This window comes from Cervus canadensis, chromosome 12, assembly GCF_019320065.1.
Source record: "Cervus canadensis isolate Bull #8, Minnesota chromosome 12, ASM1932006v1, whole genome shotgun sequence".
NCBI classification, from domain to species: Eukaryota; Metazoa; Chordata; class Mammalia; order Artiodactyla; family Cervidae; genus Cervus; species Cervus canadensis.
In genome coordinates this window covers 1093795-1111260 of record NC_057397.1, presented here as the reverse complement: position 1 = coordinate 1111260, position 17466 = coordinate 1093795, and the positions used below count along the sequence as shown (strand labels likewise).

Below are 17466 nucleotides of genomic sequence, written 5' to 3'. Positions count from 1 at the left end.
AAAAGGAGTCCAGAATGGCAGTGGCTAAAAGACAAGAAAGGGAAAAGACCGTGAAAATAGAACAAAGGAAGGTCTGAGGACCAGAGTGAGGACCTCAGGTAGAACAAACAGCACTCCTGGCTAGCCCAATTTACATAGAGCAGGCCCAGGGGGAGGAAAAAAACAAAAAGAGGAGCCAAAGGGCCAGGGGGCGCTCTCTCTGTGTGTGTGCACACGCGCGCACACTCTCCATGTCTCTCTTTCTCTCTCTCTCTTCTCTTCACATCTTTTGGGTCGGCATGCCCTCACACCTCGAGGACGTATTTTCCTTTTATTTTATTTTCTTTTTGTGTGTGTGTGTGTGTGCATGATTTTATTTGATAAAGAAAAGAATAACAAAAGGGTTCAGTTCAGTTCAGTCGCTCAGTCATGTCCGACTCTTTGTGACCCCGTGAACTGCAGCACACCAGGCCTCCCTGTCCATCACCACCTCCCAGAGTTTACCCAAACTCGTGTCCACTGAGTCAGTGATGCCATCCAACCATCTCATCCTCTGTCGTCCCCTTCTCTTCCCACCTTCAATCTTTCCCAGCATCAGGGTCTTTTCAAATGAGTCAGCTCTTCCCATCAGGTGGCCAAAGTATCAGAGTCTCAGCTTCAACATCAGTCCTTCCAGTGAACACCCAGGACTGATCTCCTTTAGGATAGACTGGTTGGATCTCCTTGCGGTCCAAGGGACTCTCAAGAGTCTTCTCCAACACCACAGTTCAAAAGCATTAATTCTTCGGCACTCAACTTTCTTCATAGTCCAACTCTGACATCCATACATGACCACTGGAAACATCATAGAATAAAAATAAATGAAAAAAAAAATTTTTTTAATTAAAAAAAAAAGGCAGAGACATTACTTTGTCTAGACAAAGGTCCGTCTAGTCAAGGCTATGACTTTTATTTTCTAAATAAAACTGAGCTATAACACAGCGCTGTAACACTGTCCGAGAGCTGTGACGTGCCAAGGGCTTTAACGTCCGATGCTTCAAATTTTTATTGTGATGAGACAGAACCGAGGAAATTTACCCACTCCCCTAACAGCTTTGTTTTATTCAGTAGACTTTTTGAGGATTTCAAGCCTGGATCACAGCATCTCAGACATGCTGAGAAAACTGTTTCTAAGAGGCAAGGGCGGATGGGGGAGCCAGGATATATAAGAGTTTTTGCAACAAGAGACCAGGTAGTTGGAACATCAAAGGATTATTCTTAACAAAAGAAAATCAAACATCTCTCATAAGGAGTTTGGCGCTTTTCTATGTAGGGGAAGATACAAGCATCTGGGCTCATTGAAATCATGCTTTTGATATGCAGCTCTGCTCTCTGGGGCCAGTATCGTGTGTTTCCTCATCGTGAGTTTCTTCAGGGTGTGTGGTCCAGGGTGGCTGCAGCCACTTGACTGCTAGATGGACTTGGCAGTGGGCAGCTCCTCTGTCTCCATCCTGAGCTCCCTCAGGGCTCACCGTCAGGGCAGCTGTAATTTCATGGCTTGATGGCTCTGATGTCCTTTGTTTACTGATTCGGCAGCAGTGCTTTAGCTCTCACCCTTGTGTTGGTTTGTCCCAGGAGCGACTTGTGCTGTCCGTGCTTCCTCGATTTGTCGTCCTGGAGATGATCAATGACATGACCAACGTGGAAGATGAGCACCTACAGCATCAATTCCACCGGATCTACATCCATCGCTACGAGAATGTCAGGTGAGCGGCAAGACCCCCGCCGAGGTCTCTGCCCTGGCTGCTCTCTCCTCACCGCCATGATTTCTGTCTGCCTAAATGTCAGTGCCTTTCTTCATGTGATTGATTAACTCATTAACTGGTAATTATTCATCAGAGAGTTTTACACTTCCAAGTTGAGCCTCCAGAAGAATGTCAGAGAAATGCAGTTATATTTGCTAATCAACTTCTTGCCTGGCTCCCCTGCAGCAGGTTTGCCTGCCTTTACATTTTGTGTAGGAAAGACAAGAGCTTTTTATACTTTCATGGGAAAAAAATGATTCCAGAATATGATCTGGAGGCTTCAGGGGCGCTTACATACATCTCTTCTTTATGTTTCTTATGCATGCTAAGTCACTTCCATCATGTAGATTCCTATCTATGCCCAAACTTGTCTGGATCAAGCCCATCTACCTTGGCAGACAAGGGTCAAGTTGTGAGGGGCTGTGAAAGTCCCATTCAGGGCTCCCTTCTGAGCTGAACTGTAGTCCTGGTTCCTCCTCATTCCTCCTCATCCATGTTCATCACCAGTGTTCCTAACTCTGACGAATTTATGGGATACACAAAAATATTAGAAGCTCACATACACCAAGCAAGGCACTGAGCATGTTCCCATAGGCTGTTTTATAACAACAAAAACTGGGTCTTTTGATTCCCCATTCAGATCAGCACATTAAGGCTTCATCAGGTCAATTCAGTTCAGTTCAGTTCAGTCACTCAGTCATGTCCAGCTCTTTGTGACCCCATGGACTGCAGCACGCCAGGCCTCCCTGTCCATCGCCAACTCCCAGAGTTTACTCAAACTCATGTCCATTGAGTCGGTGATGCCATCCAACCATCTCATCCTCTGTCATCTCCTTCTCCTCCTGCCTTCAATGTTTCCCAGCATCAGGGTCTTTTCAAATGAGTCAGTTCTTCACATCAGGTGGCCAAAGTATTGGAGTTTCAGCTTCAGCATCAGTCCTTCCAGTGAATATTCAGCACTGATCTCCTTTAGGATGGACTGGTTGGATCTCCTTGCAGTCCAAGGATTCTCAAGAGTCTTCTCCAACACCACAGTTCAAAAGCATCAATTCTTTGGCACTCAGTTTTCTTTATAGTCCAGCTCTCACATGCATACATTACTGGGCTTCCCTAATGCCCAAAGCTCTTGCTGAGTGACCTACAGATGTTTGGTTGTTTAGTCACTAAGTTGTGTCCAACTCTTTGCAACCCCATGGACTATAGCCCACAGGCTCCTCTGTTCATGGGATTCTCCAGGCAAGAATATTGGAGTGGGTAACCATTCTCTTCTCCAGGGGATCTTCCCCACCAAGGGATTAAACTTGGGTCTCCCACATTGCAGGCAGACTCTTTACCATCTATGCCACAAGGGAAGCCCCATAAGTGTCTTTAAAACAATACAAAAAAAGGTTTACAGCTGATTTTTGTTTTGCAAACATATTTTTGGCCTCCCATCCATCCATCCATCCACCCAACCATCTATTATTGCTTCACCCATCCACCCATCCATCAATGCTCCCTTTGTGCCAGACGATATGGTGTATAGTAAAAATCAGAGTTGGGGGGGGCACTCCTTCATGAGGCAGTGAAAAAGTAAGTGTTAGTAGCTCAGTCATGTCCGACTCTTTGCAGTCTCATAGACTATAGCCCACCAGGCTTCTCTGTCCGTGGAATTCTCCAGGCAAGAATACTGGAGTGCCCTCCCAAAGGAATGGTAGCCATTCCCTTCTCCAGGGGATCTTCCCAACTCAGGGATCAAAGCAGGATCTCTTGCATCGCAGGTGGATTCTTTACTGTCTGAGCCCCCAGGGAAGCCCTTTAATGAGGCAGACCAGTTTAGAATTCCAGTTCTCCCTCTCCTTGTGTATGACCGTGGGCAATTTACATACCTGAATCTCAGGATCTTTCTCTATAAACTGGGCATTTTAATAGCCACATTACAGTGGTTTATACAGATTATGTGACTGAAGATATATACAAAGCACAGGATGGGTGTAAGCACATCATAGAGCATTAAGCATACTGTAGATTCAGACATTTTCATGGTTACAAGTGGAAAAGAATTCAACCCTGTTTTACTCCATGAGCTGAAAAATTTGTAAAACAGCATCAGTTGTAAATGTCGAGCAGCATTCGTTGGTTTTGAGGTCTTATTTTTTTATAACTCAAAATAAGCAAAAAATAGTTTCTCTTTTCCTTGCTTCATACAAAGTTTACTTAGAGACATATTTAGGAAAATTTTGTATAGGATATTTAATATCTTAGTAATATTTTACAATTTAAAATTCTTAAACATTTATTAGCAATTGGTTCCAAGTCATAGTAATACATTTTTAAATAACAAATGAATAAAAGATAAATCAAGTCAATTTTTATTGTCTGAATTGAAATAAATGAAAACTGATGCTTTGAAAAGAAAATAAAGACTCCGGCCCGGGCTGTTGTAAAAGAAATGTAGTGAAAGGCCATGTGGTTGCCCCCATAGTCACTGGGGAAGCATGGAGAGGCAGGCTCAGGAAACGGGCCGGAATGAAGTTGAAAGCTCAGCCAACATCACAGCAGGGCACTGGGCCAGTGAGGACACTGGCTGCTTACACTGTTCCTGAAGAATCCGCTCCCTATGCTACCAGCCCTGTCCCGGACTCCACCCCTGCACACAGCATTCCTCCTGCAGCCCCAGAGTCTGGATTTGGCTGCCTCTACCCCGACCCCCTCCCTGATCCCCTCTCCACCCTGCCTCTTTGCATCTCAAGTTGAGCAAGCCTGAGGCACATGTATGTGTCCAATTGGCTGAGCCCCAGTCATTCCCCAGAAGTAACAAAGTAAAAAAATATGACTTTTCAGCTTGTCCAATAGAATTGTATCTCCCTCCAAGCAAATATCATAGGGTGGGAATTTCCCAAGCATTGGGGAAAATCTATAGGTTGAACAGCTCTAAAAATCACCAGTGTACCCTCTTAGTTCCTTTCCTCCTAACTTCGGAAGAATGGAAGAACAACTCTTCCTTCTTACCAGCATCCCTGGGTGTTTTTCTGGTGTGCCAGGGCACTTGTGTGAAAGTAAGTCTGGCAGAATGCTTGATTCTAACACCACCCTTTAGAGGGTGTTTAAGTATGGGTCACTGAGATTCTCATCCAAGAATTGAGATACACTGGTTTAGATGCTTGAGTTTGCAAGGAGCCCCTTCTCAAACAGCAGCTGTAGTAAAAGTACAATCCAGATCAAGGAACTGGTCCCACAGACAATGGGAACCCATCAATACCAGTTGCAGAATAGGCTCAGGGCGGTACCAATAACTATAATCCAGTGTGAGGTGCTATTATTAAAATAAGCAAAGGCTGCTAAGAGATCATAAAAAGAAGAAGGCCTGGAGTGGGGATGGAGGTGGATAGAGAAACATTCCTAGATGAGATGATTCTTATTTGCTTCTTTGAAATTGAGTCAGCCAAATGAAAAAACTCAAGGAAAGGAATCCTAGACAGAAGAATCAGCACAAGTCAAGGCAGAACAATGAGCTATAAATACAAAAAACACAAAATATATAATAAATATTTGATATATATGACATTATGAAATATGTATTTACATAGCATATTGATTTATATATAAGCATGCATGTGTGCATGCTCAGTCACTTCAGTTGTGTCTGACTCTCTGTGACTCCACAAACTATAACCTGCCAGGCTCCTCTGTCCATGGGATTCTCCAGGCAAGAATACTGGAGTGGGTTTCCATGCCCTCCTTCAAGGGATCATCCCAACCCAGGGATCAAACCCATGTCTCTTATGTCTCCTGAATTGGCAGGCAAGTTCTTTACCACTAGCGCCACCTTGGAAGCCCATATATAAGTATATGTAATTTAATGAAGTATAACTGTAATGAAATATGACATATTATAAAATAGATATATGACAAATTACAAAAGTGCCTGTCACCATGAAGAAAGAGGAGAGAAAAAAATTATCCTAAAAATATATAGAAGTAAATATTTATAAATAAAAATATAAAGAAGCCTGCATGCCCATGTCAACGTACTTGGGAGCTTTACGTTCAATAAGTAACACATTTGGGGTTCCTTCTGCATTAATCAATTTCCAGGACTTCCCTTAGTGGAGGACAACTAAAGTTACTTCTGCTCTCTGCACCTTGCCCATTTATTTTCAGTCATCAAACTGAGCTTTTGTGCTCCAGACTCCTTTCCAGAACTTGGAGCCACACTAAATTAAGATTGAGTTTGCTGCCCTACATTCTCCAGCAGCCTGAGCTCCTGGTGAAGGAGCCATTTCTAATGGGAGAAGAATGTGCAAAGATCCTGGCAGCTGGAGGCTCCCCTCCCTGTTGTTCACAGAGGCATTGGTTGCGAGATGCCCACGGCCCGCAGGTCCTGGGAAGATGCTCTCAACGTGGGGCGGTGGAGCCTCTCCTGCCCATAACCAGGATACTGAGAACTAAAATAGGACCGGAGATTTAAAAAGAAAAAAGCAGAGGAGGACAGCCTTACCCCGACTGCCAGAGCACACCCAGTGCAGGAAGGTGGCATTTTTGAAATGTAGTTCTCATCCTGTCACTCTCTTCCAGGCAACCCACCTGGATCATTCTTTCTTCTCGGTTGCTTTTATGTCATTTTTATGTTGTGACCTTTCCCTAAAAATAGTCTGCTCTAAATGTCCAGCTCTTATATTTCATACAGCTCATTGTATCCTGTCCTGATAAAGAGTGGGAAGAGGAGCTGTGCTTGGGGACATGAGTGTCCCAGGGTGGACTGCAGTGAGCAGCTCCGGGTTTGCACGCATCCCAGAGCGCTTTCTATGAGGCACATCTCCTGCATCATTTTGTCTTTCTGGATCTCCGTTTCCCTAATTCAAAAACCTAGCTGCTTGAAATGGACAAAACATTTGGACTGTCAAGTCGATTTCAGCTATAAACATCTGAGACTTCACCAGCTTCGTTCTGGAGCTCCACCTGGCCACTCGGCTTTTTATGGCAAGCCATTTGGGCTTCCAGTCCCATCTGTCCAGTTCTATTTCTCTTTCCTCACTCCCCATATATTTAAGACTCTTCTTGTGCTAGTTAGGGTAATGCTCTAACAAATAACCTCTCAGTTTCAGTGATATAAACTCAATATAATTTGTCCACACAGTTTCCTCCTGCCTTATATACCCTGGTCAGTGGGTGATTCAGGGATAAAGGCCCCTGCATTTCACATGGGTGTCCACGTTCCCACCATTCAGTTCTTGGAGAGAAAAGGCATACCTGCTTTTATAACACTCGGCCCAGAAATGACATGTATCAGTCTGCTCAGATTCCGTTGATCGGACCTGATTACACGGCCCCACCTTCATTGAAGAGGGCCAGAGCCCTGCTAGTGGCCTTTGCTAGTGACAGGGAGGTGTGGATTTGGTGGACAGCTAGCTTCTCTGCCCGAGCTCCCTAACTCCCTTCCTCTTGCCCCCAACCCCACAGCATGTACACTTGCATATATGCTCACATAACAGTCCACTCAACTTCTTGATTGGAGGCTTCTTCCCAGCCAGGCTTGTTAAAGTGGGCAGTCATCACTTTGAAGCTGAATCCAGCCTCTGTACTCCGACGCTGAGTTAATTCTTGGAGACAGAATTTTGGGTGAAGTAGAAAAGAATTGCTTTATTGCTTTGTCAAGCAAAGGGGGCCACAGTGGGCTACTGCCCTCAAAATGGTGTGTGCTGACCTGGAGGGGGCAGTGAGGAGCCTTGTAGTTCAAAGAGGGTGTGATCAGCTGATGGATGCTTTTCTGATTTGCTGGTGGGGAGATAAGTGGGTGTCAGCATCATCAACCTGGTTTTAAACAGTCTGGGGTCTCCGTGCTTGTGGGCAGCATACTGTTAACTTCTATGTGGTGGGGGCTTCAGTGCAGGCAAACAGCTCAAAGATATTGTTATGTGTATCCCTTGAGGGGGGAACCAGGACCCTGCCCCAAGGTTGCACTATTGTTTCTTAACTGCTCCTCCCTGGTCTTTGTATCCCATCCCTTCCCTAATTAGTAATTTTTTGAGCCTGCGCTTTGGAACTCAGGGAAAGTCACAGAGGCTGAATGGATCCTATTTTTTGTAATCAAGAAATGGGGGCCACAGAAAGGCTTTCGTGCCCAGGAACCCCACAGGAACCTGCTTGGTTTCAACATAAACAAAATGCAGTTGAGTGGAGCTAGAAAACCTGCCTTTGAAGATCTGTTTGTGTGGCCATCTCTCCAACTCCCAAAATTTTTCACAAGGAGTTACATACCCTCCACTTATTGAGGACTGCTGCTGCTGCTGCTAAGTCGCTTCAGTCGTGTCTGACTCTGTGCGACTTTATAGACGGAAGCCCACCAGGCTCCCCGTCCCTGGGATTCTCCAGGCAAGAACACTGGAGTGGGTTGCCATTTCCTTCTCCAATGCATGAAAGTGAAAAGTGAAAGTGAAATCACTCAGTCATGTCCAACCCTCAGCGACCCCATGGACTGCAGCCTACCAGGCTCCTCAGTCCATGGGATTTTCCAGGCAAGAGTACTGGAGTGGGGTGCCAATATTTATAAGTGATATAAATGATATTTATAAGTGGAGTAACCTTGAAGAATAGCTTGTATGATCTCTGCTTTATTATCCAAAAAATGGAAGCTCAAAGAGATTAAATAACCTTCCCAAAAACACAGGTTAGGAAGAAAAGTCTACACATGGCTCATGTTCCTAATGAGTCTAGTGAATTCTGCTAAGCATCCTTGAGGACAGTATTTGCAGAGTGACTAATTTTTTTCAGCCAAATTATTTTCAGCCAAATGAACAACTTATGTAAGCAAATTAGATCTGACAATTAATATGGCCTCTTCAGTATATTCACCTTGGAAGGTTACACGCTTGTATTTAGAGTCAAAAGATCTGATCTTGAGCCCAGCACCTGGGGGTAGCAGAATGAACAATAAAGTGAGAACCAGGGCGTTGGTTTCTTCTTGTCTTTTATTCGACAAACTTATTGCATAACTAAGCATGCACACGAATCACCTGGGGCTCTTGTTAAATTCTTGTTCGATTCTGACCCAGAGGGTCTGGGGTGGGACCTGAGATTCTGCATTTCCAAGCAGATTCCAGGAGATGCCAGGGGTGGCCATGACCACTCTGAGGAAGGACGATTTAATTCTGAAGATTTCTGTTGTTTCAATTCAGGGGATATTTCATGAGGCCCACCATGTGCTCTGATTTCGGGTGCAGAGGTGAAGCTCTTCCTGTTCTTTACACCTAGCACACACGATTAGGGCATTAGTGCCCTGACAGAGGAGCCCACAGGCTAGGCAAGGAGCTAGAGTGTGGTGACCAGCTATGCTTGGGGAAATCTCCATCAAAGTTGAATCTTAGCATATGAATGGGGTCTTAAAGGACAGCTAGGATTTTATTTTATTTTTCCAAAGATTTTTTTTTAAGGTGGACCATTTTAAAAAGGGTTTTATTGATTGATTTACAGCTGCGCTGGGTCTTCACTGCTGTTCGGGCTTTTCTCTAGCTGCAGCGAGCAGGGGTTACTCTCTAGTTGGGGTGCCTGGGCTTCTCATTGTGATGGCTTCTCTTGTTGCAGAGCTCGGGCTCTAGGGCGCTGGGTCTCAGTAGTTGCGGCGCACAAACTCAATAGCTGTTGTTCCCAGGCTCTAGCGCACCGGCTCAGTAGTTGCAGTACCTGGGCTTAGTTGCCCTGCGGCAGGTGGGATCTTCCTGGATCAGGGGTCAGACCCCTGGGTCCTCCACTGGCAGGTGGATTCTTTACCACTGAGCCACCAGAGAAGTCCAGGACTTTGTTTTGTTTATTTTAATTGGAGTTTGGTTGCTTTACAATCTCATGTTAGTTTCTGCCTCACAGCAGAGCTGTACATAGACATACAGCCCCTCTTTTTTGGATTTCCTTCTAGGTCACCACAGAGCATTGAATAAAGTTCCCTGTACTATACAGAGGTTCTCATGAGTTATCTATTTTAGACATAGGATCATATGAGCTTCCCTCACAGCTCAGTTGGTTAAGAATCCACCTGCAATGCAGGAGATCCTGGTTCGATTCCTGGGTCGGGAAGATCCACTGGAGAAGGGATAGGCTACCCACTCCAGTATTCTTGGGCTTCCCTGGTGGCTCAGCTGGTAAAGAATCTGCCTGCAAAGCAGGAGACCTGGGTTCGATCCCTGGGTTAGGAAGATCTCATGGAGAAGAGAAAGGTTAACCACTCCAGTATTCTGGCCTGGAGAATTCCATAGACTGTATAGTCCACCAGGTAGCAAAGAGTCAGACACGACTTAGCCACTTTCACTTTCACTTTCATCAGTAGTTTATATGTGTCAATTCCAATCTCCCATTTCATCCCACTCCCATTTCCCCCTTGGTGTCCATATGTTAGTTCTCTATGACTATGTCTCTATTTCTACTTTGCAGATAGGTTCATCAGTACCCTTTTCTAGATCCCATATACATACATTAATACAGGATATTTGTTTTTCTCTTTCTGCCTTACTTCACTCTGTATGACAGTCTCTAGGTCCATCCGTGTCTGCAAATGGCACAGTCCCATCCCTTCTTATGGCTAATACTCCATTGTTGTCTGTGCCACATCCTCTTTATCCTCTCTTCTGTGGATGGACATTTAGGTTGTTCCCATGTCTTGGCTGTTCTAAACAGTGGTGCAGTGAACACTGGGATGCAGACAAGTAGAATTTTATTTTATTTTATTTTATTTAACAAGTAGGATTTTAGTAGGTAGTAATAGAAAAGAAAGCTATGCCAGGGAGCAGACACACCCTGTACAGACACAGGTGCATAAGGCAACATGTGTTCAGAAGGCCACACTCAGAAATGATGGTGTTGAAACACAGCCTATCTGAAACCTTTATGCCCTTTGTTCTTAACGATTCTATTTCTTTTTTCAGTAGGTTCCTTATTCCATAAGGGCTGTGATTGTACTTTCTGCTCTCCATTGTATCTCCAGGATCTGACACATAGTAGGCATTTAATTTATTAGATGTTAAATGAATGTATGAACCATCCCTGCCATGAAGTGAAGTTGCTCAGTCATGTCCTACTCTTTGCGACCCCATGGACTGTAGCCCACCAGGCTCCTCTGTCCATGGGATTCTCCAGGCAAGAATACTGGAGTGGGTTGCCATTTCCTTCTCCAGGGCATCTTCCCGACCCAGGGATAGAACCCAGGTTTCCCGCATTGCAGGCAGATGCTTTAACCTCTGAGCCACCAGGGAAGCCCATAGTTTTGGGCAAATAGATCCATAAAGTGAGCAGTTCATTTGGACGATCTCTGGACCCTTCCACTTCCCACATGTGTGAGGATGATGGCTTATTTCAAAGGTAGCATACTATACTGGTAAAGAGTATAGACTCCCTGGCTGTCCAGTGGTTAAGAGTCTGTGCTTCTAATGCAGGGGATGTGGGTTTGATCCCTGATTGGGGACGCACATGTTGCGTGGCATGGCCAAAAGATTTTTAAAAAAGAGTAAAGATGCCAGAGCCAGGCTGTCTGGTTCAAACCCCAGCTTTTCATGTGCGTTGCCAAGTTACTCAGGCTTCAGCTTCCTTATCTGCAAAGTGGAGGTGATCATCCTAGATCCTCGCTCATAGGTTGTTATGAGGAATGAATGAGTTCATACACGTAGAACTCCTAGAACAGTATCAAGTCCACAGTCTACACTCTCTGAGTACTGCTGCTATTGTTGTTTCAGGTTTGTGTCCACAGTTAGGAATTCTTTTAACTTCAGGTGATAAGTAATCCAGTTAGTAGTCAGATGTTCTTCTACCTCGTTGCTTGTGTCTCCTCCATTCAACCATTCAATTATAGCGCACTTTGGTACAATCATGATGCCAAGAGCTAACACATTTATGGGGCACTTACTATGCCAGGCACTGTGCTAAGCACGCGCTACCTACCAGTGATGTAGGTACTGAAGTGATCTCCAGTAGACAAAGGCTTGGAGAAGTTCATGGTATTCATAAGTGGTTGACCTGGGATTTGAGCCCCAATCTGTCTAGGCACAAATTCTGTGCATGTAACCGGATGCTATACCACCAGAAAACTGTAGAGGACAGTAGCAGTGTGGTGACCCTTCCAGAGGAAGCCTCATACAGGAACAACCTATAAGTATCATTCCCATGCTTAAAACCCTTCACTCGCTTTCCGCCATGGTCAGGAAAAAGTTTGTATTCATCAGCCCGTCTTATCAAGCCCTTCTTTATTATTGCTCTGTTCTCTTCTCTGAGCTCATCTCTCTCTCCCTTCCTCCCTCCTTCTCTCTCTCTTTCTCCCCCTTTCCCTCTTCTCTTCCCACCTTCCTTGCTCAGTACTACCCTTTGACAAGCTGTCTTTGAATTCTTGCAGAACTTGGTACGTTTGCTCGTTCTCCAACCAGACCCTAGTATGTGCTCATCTCTTGCTAAGAGCACCCATTCTTTTATTCACTTTACCATCAAGTTCTCTAGAGCAGCAGTCCCCAACCTTTTTGGCCCCAAGGACCAGTTTCGTGGAAGACAGTTTTTCCACAGACTAGGGCATGGACAGGGGATGGTTTTGAATGATTCAAGTGCATCCCATTTATTGTGCACTTTATTTCTATTATTATTACATCAGCTCCACCTCACTTCACCAGGTCTCAGATCCCAGAGGTTGGGGACTCCTGCCCTAGGTCATTCAAGACTCCACCTGGACTTGGCTTCACTAGGAAACTCCTGATCCTCCAGTGGCTGGTCAAACCCCTCCATGAGTCTTTCTGTTACAGCAGTCATTGCCTGTGTTGTTTTTGTTTTTATCTTTGTCTGCCCAACTCCATTCCCCATCCTCTGAGGATCTTGAGGACAGGTCCTGGGCATTCTTTATCATTTAATACAATTTTCTAGCACAGTGTGTAGCTGGTCATATAAATATTTGCTTAAATAATTAAAGCATTAACTAATTCATTAAAGCAATAGCTTTTAAATTGAGATCTAAAGGGAACTTCCTTGGTGATCCAGTGGTTAAGACTCTGAGCTCCCAATGAAGGGGGCCTGGGTTGGATCCCTGGTCAGGGTACGAGACCCCACATGCCACAACTAAAAACCCTGCATATTGCAACAAAGATCGAAGATGCCATCTGCCACAACTAAGATCCAGTGCAACTGAATAAATAAATAAAACAAAATAAATATTTTTAAACATTGAGATCTAAGGATTCCTAATGAGTCCCTGAGTTGGCTTCTGGGAAGGTACAAATCCCTTGAAATCAAGTGCAAAATTTTGAACACTTGTACATTTTTTAGGAGCTAGAATTCATAACCTCTATCAGGTTCTTAAAGAGGTTGGTAATGGAGACAACTTTCAGAACCACTGAATACAGGGGTGACCAACGTAAGTCAACGCACATTCCTCAGTGCCTTCTGGCTGATTCAGCTATTTCATTAAAACTAAGTCACACTGGTGGTGAAACTCACCATTATTTTATGCAACACTAAGAAAACTAACCAAAAAGTGTGATGCACTGCAAAGGTACAGTCAGTTTCAGAGATGATGAAACACAAGAATCAAGAAAATACGGCCCCCTTTCTGGTGTCATGCCTCCTTTCAGCGGTGCCCCTGAGGTTGAAGTGATCCCTGAGATGGTGTGTTAGGTGGGAGGAGTGGTCCCTCACTGTGCAGTTCAGCCTCAGGGGCAATTCAAACTCTGCCACAGGCTACCAGTGAATGTTGGGCAAGATTCCCTGCCTCACTCTCCTGATCTTCACGTTGGGATGAACAGTGCCTTCCCCCCGGGCTAACTGGGTGACTTGGCTAAGACAGTGCTCATATAGTGCCTTGCTTTGTTAAGGCTTTCAAGGACCACTGCTTCCCTTCCACCAAGCCATATGCATAGGATAAGACCTCAGCTAACTGAAATTCTTAGTAAATATACACTTCAGAGAAGTCATTATTATTCTGCCTAAGGTCTCCCAGGCTTGCTACTTATTTCCGTAATTTTTAAAAAACATCTTAACTCTATGTGCCTGCAATTTGGGATAGAGTATATGTCATTGGACTGGAGATAATGTGGTTTTGCATCCTTTTGTCCCTGTGTCCATTACGCTCTATATTCATGACATCTGCATTTGCAAGGATAATTCATAAGGCTTCATTTTGTTTTCCACAATAAATTGATCTATTCCAGGGCTTCCTTCATAGCTCAGTGGATAAAGAATCCACCTACAATGCAGGAGACCAGGGTTTGATCCCTGGGTTGGGAAGATCCCCTGGAGAAGGGAAAGGCTACCCACTCCAGTATTCTGGCCTGGAGAATTCCAGGGGGTTGCAAAGAGTCGGACACGAGTGAGTGACTTTCACTTCACTACTGAAAACTTCCCGTTTTGGGTTGTTTGCGTCACCAGCGCTCCACAGTCCTGCACAGGAAGAAGGGCTTTCTCTTGCTCTCTTGTCCTTCCTCAACCCCTGGGTGGACTCTCTGCTGAAATATTTGGTAAACACTGAGGTATACCGCGAGACTCCCCTGGCAAGGAGAGCTAACATCTCAGGCCACAGTTGGTTTGTTTGAATGGGAATGTTTCTCCCAAGATGGATTCAAATATTAATGTGCTCTCTTCCCCCTCCCCACCCCTTTCCTGTTGTCTAGTATTCTTTTTGCAGATGTTAAAGGATTTACCAACCTCTCCACGACCCTGTCTGCTCAGGAGCTGGTCAGGATGCTCAACGAGCTCTTTGCCAGATTTGATCGACTGGCCCATGTGAGTTGAATTTAATTCCCTCCTCGTCTTCACAGGAGTGACGGGCTGCAAGCAGAATTAGGGGAGAAAGGGACTCAGTCTTCATCACCAATGTCACTACCGTTCTGCATCCTGACCCCAGACCTGGACCCCTGACCATTGTGCATTCTGGGGACTGATGTTAGTTATTTACGGTTTGTCAGATGAATTTTCCCAGCTGAGAGACAGCTGGTTGAGTGACAATTAAACCAAAGTGCTTTTAAATCTGTTTTCCATTCTCCTCCGCCTGTGGCCGGGCTCCAAGCAGCTTCAGTGCTGCTTCATGCAGAGCCGACTGCCTACAGTTTCCCAGCCAACCCCAGCCATCTGGAATGAATTGGCCTCTTCTCAAGGACCAGTGAGCTACTGACCCGCCCCACCACCATTTTGTCTGACCTAAGAGCTTGGGTTTTAGCCAACAGGACACTACCTTTCTTGTGCTGTTGGCTTGACCAGAGCTAAAATAGAGAACAGGTTAAAGAATACGAACATTTGCCACCAAAACAAAGATTTCAAGTCCTCAAGCCACTCAAATCACAGAAGAATGTCATTGTCACACTGTATTTTAGCCCAGGTTTTGGATTCAAATTGGCATGACTTGACTTCCTGCTTTGTAAAGGATGTATAGTAGTGCCAGGTTCACAGGCTGTTGTGAGAGTGGAATGAAACCTTATCATTGCTTTGTGACTCCATGGACTGTAGTCCACCAGGCTCCTCTGTCTATGGAATTCTCCAGGCAAGAATACTGGAGTGGGTTGCCATTCCCTTCTCCGGGGGATCTTCCCAACCCATAGATCAAACCCGGATCTCCTGCATTGCAAGCAGATTCTCTACTGTCTGAGCCACCAGGGTCATGATATGATATGATATCAAACAATCATATGATAAGCCCATATGATTGTTAAGGCATCAAAATGTGCTATTTTAAGGTCACTTCACTCAGAGTGAGGTCACAGAGATTGTCACAGAGATCCATTCATCCTGCATCTAAGCATCTATTAGGTGTTGTATTGGGAATATGGGAATGACTGAAACACATTTTCTCCCTTCTTAGAGTTGAGTATTGTCAGGGATACCTAAAGAGGTCATCAGTGTACAGTGTGCTATATGCTGTGATGAAAGCAAGTCTAGAATCCCATGGGAACATAGAAACGATGTATAAGCCTTGGGTCAGAGAAGACTTCTGGGAGAAACTGATTCTTAGGCTGGGTCTTAAAAAGAAGACAAGTACAACAGAATACTACTCAGCAGTAAAAAGGAATAAACCACCATTACATGTTACAACATCTGTGAATTTCCAATGCAATATGACAAGTGAAGAAGCCAGGCCACAGAAGGTTAGACAGTTGGTGATTCCATTTGTAAGACATTCTACAGAAGGCAAAAATTACAGGGAAGGAAAAGGGGTAAGTCTTCGCCAGGTAGGATAAGGGATGGAGGGAGCGGATGGATTGGTTGCTCAGTCGTGTCTGACTCTTTGCGACCCCGTGGACTGCAGCACGCCAGACTTCCTTGTCCATCACCAACTCCTGGTGTTTGCTCAAACTCACGTCCATTGAGTCGGTGATGCCATCCAACCATCTCACCCTCTGTTGTCCCATGCACAGAAGCATAGGGTCGTTCTATGCACAGAAGAGTAGGGTGAGGTGACTTGTGGAGTGATCTGGTTGTTCTGTATGTGAGCGTGATTGTACACATTTATCAAAATGGCAAATTTTATTATATAAAAGTTGTACACCAATTAGGAGGTAAAGAACACAGGAAAGGTCAATGTATGCAGAGGAGAGAACAAAAATAAAGATGCTGTGTGTGTGAAGAACCAGAAGATATTTAGCATTGCTGAAAGGGGTAGAGGGGAGGCTAGAAAAATAAGCAAGGACTGGCCAAGGACCTTGCATTGTAACCTGCAGCTACTGGACAGCTATTAAGTAGGAGGCTGACAGGAGCAGAAGAAGAGGTAGAAACATGTCTCCTCTCAGGAGAAGGGTCAGATTAACCTGAAGGGCTGGAAATTTGAAGGCAGGGAAGAATGTACACCATTGCTTTCTATCACTGCTTCAAGGATGGTTGGTGCCAGTTGCACATAGTTCTTCTACTTTATATTCTGTTTCTAAATATTTTTGCCCAGAGGTGCTGAGAAGAACAAAAATGGCCCTCCAAAGAGAGCTGAGAGATATGATCAAGGTCAGTTTCTGGTGTCACAGTAATCTGCACTGACCCAGATAAAGGATTGCTATGAAAGATGCAATCCAAGTTGTTCAGTCAACACTGCCTGTGTACCTACTATGTGCCAGGAACCATGTGAGGCAGTGGCAAGACAGAATCAGCCCCTGCCCTCAGACTGCTAAGGGAGAAACAAGTCTGCCAACTTTGCAGGACAGTGTGATGCAGACAGTAGGCACAGAAGTCCTGGTGGACAAAGAAAGGGACGGTCAGTGCTTGAGGTGAGGAGTGGGGTGGTTGAGCAGCATCAGGAGAAGAGGCCACATGCAGATGGGGTCTGAGGAAGAGCAGGAGCTTTGCCAGCATCAGATTAGATAACAAAGCACCTTCCAGGCTGAGCCGCGATGCAAAGGCAGGCAAGTGTGAAAATGCGGAAGTGTGCTGCTTGTTTGGAGAGCTATAAGGAGCTCAAGATTGCTGAAGCGTAAAGGGCATGGGAGACTGCAGTGAGGAGTGAGCTTAAAAAAGAGAGCAGACACAAGTCTGGAGGGCACAGTGCAACATTTAAGGAATGTGGACTTGACCTTGTAGCTCTGGCTTTTTACCCTGGCTACACTATGCACTGGGGCTTCCCTCGTGGCTCAAATGGTAAAAAATCTGCCTGCAGTGCAGGAGACCCAGTTTCAGTCCCTGGGTGGGGAAGATCCACTGGAGAAAGGAATGCCTAACCCACTCCAGTATTCCTGCCTGGAGAATCCCATGGACAGAGGATCTTGGTGGGCTAAAGTCCGTGGGGTTGCAGAGG

At 45.1% G+C, this 17466-nt stretch overlaps 1 protein-coding gene across 4 annotated transcripts in view; it reads left to right on the top strand.

Moving 5' to 3' along the window:
• Positions 1-17466, top strand: part of ADCY8 (adenylate cyclase 8) — a 226878-nt gene that overhangs the window by 72358 nt on the left and 137054 nt on the right. For all 4 annotated transcript variants that reach the window (XM_043484063.1, XM_043484064.1, XM_043484066.1 and 1 more), the window contains exons 3-4: positions 1594-1724; positions 14369-14480. In XM_043484063.1, coding sequence (XP_043339998.1) covers positions 1594-1724; positions 14369-14480 — 243 coding nt within the window. The remainder of the gene's footprint in view (positions 1-1593; positions 1725-14368; positions 14481-17466) is intronic.